Here is a 9,107-nt window from a genome sequence, read left to right on the forward strand (position 1 = left end):
TGATTTACATAACTAGTCACTTATTGTTGGACATTTATGTCGTTTCCAATATTTTGTTACTAAAAATTACACTGCACTGACACAAACTTGTGCATATGTTGTTCTGTATTTGTGGAGGTATGTCTTCAGAGTAGATGCCTAAAAGTGGAGTTGCTGGGTCAAAGGATAACTGAAGATGCAGATTTTTTTAGATATTGCCAAATTCCCCTCCTGTAGGTCTGTATTTGTATTGCATTAACACCAGCAATGTGTTGGACTCCCTGTGCCCCAAAGTCTCATAAACAGAATGTGGTCAAGCTTTAGGGTTTGCCAATAAATGGTATCTCAATGTAGGTTTAATTTGCATTTTTCTTATTACAAGTGAACTTGCACAGTTTTTCACATATTTAAGGTTATTTGTCTTTCTAGTTCTGTGTTTTGTGTGTTTGTGTCTATTGCTCCTTTTGTTCTAAGGATTTTGAGGAGCAAGATTCTTCAAGTAAGATAGATGGCCAGCCTTTGGGTGGAGGGAGGTAGGTGTCTCTCACTAACTGCTAGTAGGAGAATCTTCAACTGAATCCTTAGCTCATGTCACATATTAAGACTCTTAGAAAGTCAGAGCTGGAAGAACCCTTTGAGGTTAGCTATTCCAGTCCCCTCATATTATAGATGACCAAACTGAGGCCCAGAGAGTAGGATGGACTTTCTTTAGGTTCATAGCAAATTAGCAATAAAGCTGAAATTTGAACCCAAAGTCCCTTTTCCCCGGGCAACTTCAAATTAACAACATGTGCTGATTTTTGTACTTTACGGAGATTATCATAAACAATTTTTTGGAAAGAAAATGCTTTTTAATGTTTGCTATTAGCCCAAATTACAAGCATTGGCAATAAGTATAAAAGCCATTGTCTTGCTAATTCTGCCTATTTGTCTGCAATATTGGCTATAGACGTATTAAAAAAACCCAAAAATCAAAAAACTTAGAATGTCAGAGTTGGTCAGATCTTGGAGAGATATTATCATATCACAGGGGAACCTGAGGTCCAGAGGTGCAGAGTGATCAGGATTTATTACAGCAGGAGGCAAAGAGGGCCATTTAACCTTCACTAAGGGCCTCAATTTTAGGTGTTTTGAGATATTCTCCAAATGAGGTTAAAATATCTCATCAATGCATTAATGAGTGTGCTGATAGCTTTATTTTGTTAAACACAAACACTTAAAATGCATCACAATTTTTCTAAGCTTGTTGTCTCACTTATTTACTTTTTAATACACCAGGAGTGGTCTTAAGAGTGACCTGCCCATGGTCCTCAAGAAAGCTAGTAGCAGAACTGACACTAGAACCCAGGTTTGCTGACTCCTGGACAGAGTATTTTCTGCTGCACCATACTGTTTCCTTAGAGCAGCTAGCCTTTTATGAGTCAAGTAAATTCATCTTTATTCACAACATTGAACCTTCATGCCAGGAAGCACTACAGTCGGGCACACATGCCCCTTACACCCACCCATCTTAGAGCCCATCACCAGACCTACTCTCTGAAATGCTGCTATCTGTTCCTACATGCCACACCCAAGCAAAGAAGGTGACCATAATCATAGTTCACATGTCTTGAGAACTTCCTATGTGCCACGTACTTCACCTGTGTTCATTCAAATCCACACAACAGTCTTATGTGGTAGGGAATACTACTCTCATTTTATAGATGACCAAACAGGTTAAGAGAGGTTTTCCTAATATTACACAGCTGGGATTTGAACCCACGTTTATCTGACAGCAAAGCCTGTATTCAGCCAACATTCCACCTGGTGTTACCATTCAACTGAGACAACCCCTCAACTAAGATGCATGATGACCCTGAGAGGATATATATAAGGGTAAAGGGAAAACTGCCTTTCTCACAGAGCACTCAGACTGCCCAGGATGAAGCAGTTGGGGGCTGGGACTTAATGAGCTGACAGACAGTTTATCTGCAGTGCTACCATGTGGGCCAGCCCTCTAATAGGAACTCTTCCTGAAAACCTAGAAGTTACTTACTTGACCAAGTGTTTTATAAGAAGTTCCAGCATCTCTCGGTTCTTTTCTGGTAGCTTATATACCAAGGAATGAATAGCTCCCAGCCGATAATCCAGGTTGTCAGACTCTGAGAGAGAACAGAGAGATAGTTTTGCCTTCTGGGCAATTGGATCAAGCAAACTCTCATACATATACACACAGGCACACACACACAGGCGCACATGTGCACACACAGACATAGACAATCAGAGACACATAGAGTCAAAGAGATGAAAAGAGAGAGATATATATAGACACAGGGACACAATGACAAAGAGAGACCAAGAAACAAAGACACTGAAAGAAAGAGAGGGAGGGAGAGAGACTGACTAAAAGATAAAAACATAGATTGAAAACAAAGAAATAGGCCTAGAAAGATGAAGAAATAGAAGAGAGAAGAGAAAAGAAATATGAGTAGAGAAGACGAGACTGTCTCAGAGCAAGTCAGAATTCTGGATACAGCAGGTTGCTCCTAAAGTTCCACATGCAAACTTCCAGCTGGAATCCCTTGCCCACCCACTTTCCTTGTGGAACTAGGAGGTATGCTTCTGCCTCTAGGTTCCTATGAAAATCACTGAGAGACCTCAGAGTAAAGATCAAAGCTCTCTTGCCTCAACAAAGATTCATTATGAAGACAAATCCCCTGAATCTTTTTCCTAAATACCATACAAGGCATAATGCAGAAGAGTCACATCAAGGTAGGGAGGGATACTCATACAGTGGCCTCAGCCAAAACTTTTAATGCTTCTTCAGCTGCCAACTTTTTGAGTGATTCTATATGCCTTATTTCCTATGTACCCCTCCACCCTCACCATCGGTCTTATCATCTAAAAAAATATGATGCTAGCACTAAAAGATTAGGAGTAATAATTCACAACACAATTGAAAAGCATTTGAAAAGGCAAAGTGCTGAAAAAATGCTGAAATAGTAACTGTAATGGAAACATTTTGCTGTCCCCTGGCAATGTGAGCCATCTTGTTCTGATGTAAGAGGCAAATCAATCAATAAAGTCCTCAGACCTGTCATATCCCTCGTTAGCCAGTTTTCTCCAATTCACTCAACTAACATTGATTTATGAAAAATAATACAACACTTGAGTTAGCAAGTAAGAATACTCTCATTTGACAGTGGACAAAATCTGTGTATATGTTTGTTTTTTCCCTCACTTTCCCTCAAGCAGTCTTCTAGGCTTGTTGCTGTAAACATTACTTAGAAGCGAGGACAACACAATTAACTAAGTAACATAAATACTTACTGGCAGCAGAGACCAGCTCTTTGTGAAGTCTATAGGTCATGACAGGTTCAGAAAGATTCCTGAAATTAATGAAGACTGTAAGTTCCTTTGGGGAGGGAGTAGCAAGGCCTTAGATGCGCAGTTCTGTGAGCAGCAAGCCTGAAGTTTCTGAGCTCCACAGATTAACGACTACATACATTTCTCTCTTCATCTGAAACTTTGTCAGAGGAATCCTAGTTGCTAGTAATTCGACAGAAGACCTATAAAAGTATGAGCTGAGACCTTGTGCAGGGTCTCCAATTAGTTCCCCAAAGTGAAAAGAGGCACAAATCAGTCCTGCAAAATTCCAAAGTGGACCCACTATGAATGCTACTATGAAGTCCTTACAGTTGGATACTTCCTCAGTTTCCAAAGTGCTTTTATATCTGTCCTCCCATTTGATCCTTCCAAAGATTCTGTGAGGTGAAGCAGTAATTCAAATCCCCATTTAATGGAGAAGGAAATTGAGCCTCAAATAGGTTTCTTTATTTAGTCAAAAAATATTGGCTGAGGGACTTCCCTGGTGGTCCAGTGGTTAACACTCCGTACTTCCACTGCAGGGGGAACGGGTTCGACCCCTGGTTGGGGAACTAAGATCCCGCTTGCTGTGTGCTGCAGCCAAAAAAAAAAATGTTGGCTGAGCCCCTACTTGTGACTGGCATTGTGCCAGGTATTGGGGATCCAGATGAGTTAGACAAAGTCTAAACCTCCAAGGAGCTAATAGTCTAGTTGAGGAGAGTTCCATATACAAAATGTAGGTGATGCATGGCTCAGAGGAAGGAAGTAATACACTAATAATAATAATAATAACAAACTATCCACTAAGTGGTTTATATATATTTACTCACTTAATTCTCATGACAACCCTGTAAGGTAGATATTGTTATTATCTCCATTTTATAGATAAGGAAACTGAGCTTCAGAAAAGTTAAATAATTCATCCTAGACCACACAATTAGTAAGTGGCAGAATTTAGCAGTCTGTCTCAAGTCCATGTTCTTAATCACTACGTTATACTGCTTGCCACTGCTATTATTGTAGTAATCTAGGTGAGAAATAATAAAGGCCTAAACGAAAATAGTGCCATTAGGGATAGAAAGAAAATGTGAGGAGAGTCATTTGAAAGACATTAAAGACAGAGCTCCATCAACAATTGCATATGTTGGTGACGGAGAGAGTAATCTGGTTTGGGTGACTGAATAGATTAGAAATTGATTGAGAGGGAAGTGGAGATGCTATGTCAGAAGGGTTTCTGGGATAGCCAAAGGCAGATGTTTATTAGGAAGATGGATGGAGTGCCTTTCTAAATCTGAGAAGTAGATGTGGAAATCATGAACCTAGGAGGGTGATTAGAACCATGAGAACAGATACCACTGCTCAAGGAAAGATGACAAACTGGCAGCCAACAGCTACATGAGACCTTTCAACATTTCTTCCCTGTCCAGAGTAGTGTGTAAAAAAGAAATGGAATTGAATGAGTCATCAGAATATGAAAAAATTGTGTATTTCACATAAAAATCAATATTGTCTGCCTCTATTGAAAAACTGAAAGATCTGTCTATATTGGGTCCATATGGTTATTTGTGGAAGTAAAGAATATTGCTGTTTATATATAAACAAAGGGATTGCTATGCAAGTAAAGGTTTTATATGCAACAAGTTTAACATGAAAGCAGTCTACTTCAGTCATTTTCATGTCCCGGCTTTTGTGGATATTTGAATTTTCCATCCCCTCAGTGTAGTAAAAAGAGAGGAAAGCCTTAGGAAATACCAGGTAGAAAGTCCATAAAAGGGACTTCTAAATATGGTCAAAGAGGTGAGAGAAAATCCAAAAGCAATGGATTAGCAGAATCCAAAAGAAGAAAAAGTTTCAAGGAGGGCTTGTTAACAGCTTCAAATGCTACAAAGAGGTCAAATAAGGTAAAGGCTGACAATTGTCCATTGTGTTTAGAATTGAGGGAATCACTGGTGACCTTGGCAAGAGCAGCTTCAGTAGAGCAGAGGGGGCGGGAGTCAGACTGCAGTGGGTTAAGGAGTAAACTGGGACATTAAGAAGCAGAGACAGGGAGTGTATATTACTTCATACACTGAAGCTAGATTGGGAAGGGGTGAAATATCTCACTAGGCAATCTCATCTAAGCTCCTGCCTCCAATTATCATCTACACTGTTGATGATTCTCAATTTTTTAGCTCAAGCCCAGAATTCTTGAGTTTCATTCCTATATATTTTCTATATATCAAATTGCCTACTGAAAATTCTTGTCCTGATTTCTTCAAAGACACCCAAATTTGACATATCCAAACCTAACTTGTCATATCCCTCAAATTTAGTCATTTTCTTATGTTTCCCAAATCAGTAAATGTATGACCATCATTTGGTTGTATGGGCCGGAAATGTGGAAGCCATTATTTTATCTCCCTCTCCTCCATCTTCATATCCAAGTTTACTCGCTAAATCTCTAGAATATGCTTATTTCTATCTATCCTCACCGCTACTCCCTAGTCCACACAGAAGCATCATCTCTTTCCGGGACCACAGCAATAGCTTGCTAATTGGTTTCCACCTCTACTTATTTTGCCTCTCTCTAATCTCATCTCTCTATGTTTTTCTCAAAATGCAAATCTCATCATATAACCTCCTGCTTAAAAATCTTTCAATATATTCTCATTCCTTTTAATATAAATTCATACCCCAATTCTTAAAATGTCCTAAAAGGCCTTGCATGATCTGGCCCCTACATATCTCTCCCTCCCTGTCTACACTCAATACTCCACATAAACTGGTACATGTAGTTTCTTAAAAGGGTCTTCCTCTTGCTTCAAGGTCTTTGCATATGAAGTTATTTCTGTCTGGAACTGCCTCCCCCCACCCCCAGTTGACTCCAAGTTATAATTCAAACCTCATTCCAAACTAAAAACCAGAATAAGTTAGGCCTTCCTATTATATGACTGCATAGCACCTTGCACTTTTCCTTCAGAGCACTTATCATAGCACATTATATTTGTATAATTATTTGTCTTTTGTCTGTCCACTTCACTGGACTATAACCTTTTTAAGGTCATATCTACTCACAGCTATATGCCTACTGCCAGACACCATGCTAGGCATAGAGTAGGTCAGGAAATGTTTACTGAATGGTTTAGTGAATGGTAGAATAAATGAATGCAAAGAGATGTGTAATGTTGGAGCATATTTACATGCTGAGAGGAAAGAGCCTGTTGAATGAGAGAGGGTAAAGATACAGAAGAGAGAAGGGATGGTTTTTAGAGTAATTTTCTAGAAATGTTGGAGACAAGGGGTGAGTTAGGTGCCTAGAACACAGATGGAGGAAGTCCACTATGAAAATACTGACACATTTAAGAAATCTAAAGGGTGCTGACTGGCTAGTACATATTAAATGTTCATGGATATGACACTTAAGAACAAATATCTCTTATTGGGGTTACAGGCCACTCAAACTTTCAGGCTCGATCTTCTCATCTTTCAAAAGAGCTACACTGCTTGTTATGGGATAAGCTGGGAAAGATGTAATGTGGGAGGGACTTACTCTATATAAATCTCTGAAAAAAAATAACTCCTTTTAAGTAGGCTAGAGACACAGTTATTTACTTGCACTATTCTCATCATCACGAGTCTCCTGAAAGTATGCATAGCAGATTACTCTGTCTTTCTTAAATTACCCAAGCAACTCCAAGAAGGTCACAGCCCCTGGGCAGTGGGGAATAGGGGAATAAGGTGCTCCAATACCAGTGGCCTTATAAGTCAGAGATACTTAGGTTCAAATAATATGAGCCATGATCATGAATATTACTTAATGGGGGAGGGGTATGATTTAATTTCTTCATCTGTAAAATGAGTATGGTAACACCTATCTTATAAGATTATTGTGAGAAAAAAACAATGATATTGTCAACGTAAGCAACTAGAATACAGCCTAGCACAGAATAAACCCTCCAACGCCAGTGCTTTTCTTCTTTGGCATATGCAGGAGAAATACTCCTGGAAAGAGCATTCATGTTTACTTAAAGTTCTAAGATGATGCTACAGCAGAAGGTCATTTAATAGCAATATCTGGGACCCAATCTATTTTGGATTAATGATATTTCCCATAGCTAAAGTACCTATCTTAACGTCTAAAGAGTACAGTAATTGAAAAGAAGACATTCTACCACATAAAGTATGGTGCATACATGGGACACAGAAAATGGTAAGAAATGAATGACTTTAAAAAGTGTATATGTCACAAATATTTTTACGTAATATAAATCTATGCCAATAAACTGAATGATATATTCATCATCATTGTGCATCCCCAAATTTTGCTTGTAAGTTAATTTTTTTCCCGACTGCCACCACTTCATTCAGTTCTAACATTTTTATGGTTGTAGTTTTTTGGTTTTTATTTCCATTATAACAAAAGACATACAAATACACAAATTATGTTTGTGTAAATGCAATTTAATGTTTCAAAATGGTTATTATCCACTAAAACATGTTAACAACCTTGAAATGTCACAACTCCTGATTTTACTAGTGAGCCCATTTGTGACATCACCCTATCTGTGCACAATGGCAAAACTTCAGTTATTTTAAGGGCGTGATTTTTAAATAATCTTTTTTAAAGCCAATTTTCTTCAAAAAAGCCATATTTCAATAACTATTCTATTATTTTGATGCTTCCCTTGCTTAAATTCCCAAATTTTAAAAAGTCTCCTAATGCACATTCTTCTTTGACAGAAATTTTTTTCACTATTATTTTCTTTAGCAATCCTACCCAACCTCCCAAAATTGGGACCACATTAACTCCAATCTCCATCCAGAAATATTTCATCAACTCTGAAAAGGAATGTTCCAAATCATATCAGATATACCTGAGGTAGAATTTCAAGGAGCTGGTGATTGTCTTAATGTCCCAGTCACTATTATGAAAATCAACATCTCCTGGACATTTAGGATCTATTTGAGAAGAAAAAAATGAGAAAAAAGTTAACATTCCACAAGATCTTATATTTTATCCCTTTAAAAGAAAAATAAAGTGCATTAATTAAAAGATGGTTACTCTGACCAGTTTTCAAAAGATGAAAACTTTACAACAAACATGTCTTTGAGGTCTCAAAAATTCCCTTATATTGAACTAGGGATGTAAGGAGCTTGGAAGCCACCTCTTTCATTCACACAATAAGAAAAAAAATGGAACAAACTGAAAGTCAACTCCTCTTAGTTCCATCAGAGAACTGAGGTCATAAGGCAAACTGAAGAAACAGACAGGCAGATACAGAGAATCAAAACTTATAGAGCAGAAGCCCAAGGGTAGAAAACTCCTTAGGAAACAGGGCTAGGAAAACCCAATCTGTAATTGGCAAATTGCTAGCGGCTCAGTGTGGACAAGATTGAGAGTTAAAAATTTTAAGAAGGCCCAGTCCTAGGGGACTCCCAAGCTTTTGTGAGTTTTACCTCCAGGAGCCCTATCAGGTCCTCACAGTGAAGATCTGAGAAAAATTCCCTCATGTTACTGTAATTCTGAGAAGGAGATAAGAAAATTAGCCATTTAAAAATATGCACAGAGCATTTCATTCTTCTTAATAAGGCCTACCCTCAAGAGAAACTACTTTACCAGAGCTTAACTGACCTGGGAAGGGGGAAATTCCCAATTCCAGAAATGAAATCCCTTCCTGTCTCTTCTAAGGGGGAAAACTGAAACAAAACTGAGAAATACTTGTGAAAGTCACAGGCCAGAAGCACAGGTTCACTAAAATACTGAGACATAATTGTAGAATTGTAGAACACTACCCCTGCCCTCA

The 9,107-nt window shown here is 38.3% G+C and overlaps 1 protein-coding gene across 1 annotated transcript in view; it reads right to left on the reverse strand.

Annotated features, from left to right (window-relative positions):
* Positions 1–8,257, reverse strand: part of OPHN1 (oligophrenin 1) — a 121,947-nt gene extending 113,690 nt beyond the window's left edge. The window contains exons 1-3 of the mRNA XM_036840788.1: positions 8,178–8,257; positions 3,289–3,347; positions 2,015–2,120 (exon numbers count right to left, since the gene is read on the reverse strand). Coding sequence (XP_036696683.1) covers positions 2,015–2,120; positions 3,289–3,328 — 146 coding nt within the window. The 5' untranslated portion in view covers positions 3,329–3,347; positions 8,178–8,257. The remainder of the gene's footprint in view (positions 1–2,014; positions 2,121–3,288; positions 3,348–8,177) is intronic.
* Positions 8,258–9,107: the final 850 nt, after the last annotated feature.

Source organism: Balaenoptera musculus, chromosome X, assembly GCF_009873245.2.
Source record: "Balaenoptera musculus isolate JJ_BM4_2016_0621 chromosome X, mBalMus1.pri.v3, whole genome shotgun sequence".
NCBI lineage: Eukaryota > Metazoa > Chordata > Mammalia > Artiodactyla > Balaenopteridae > Balaenoptera > Balaenoptera musculus.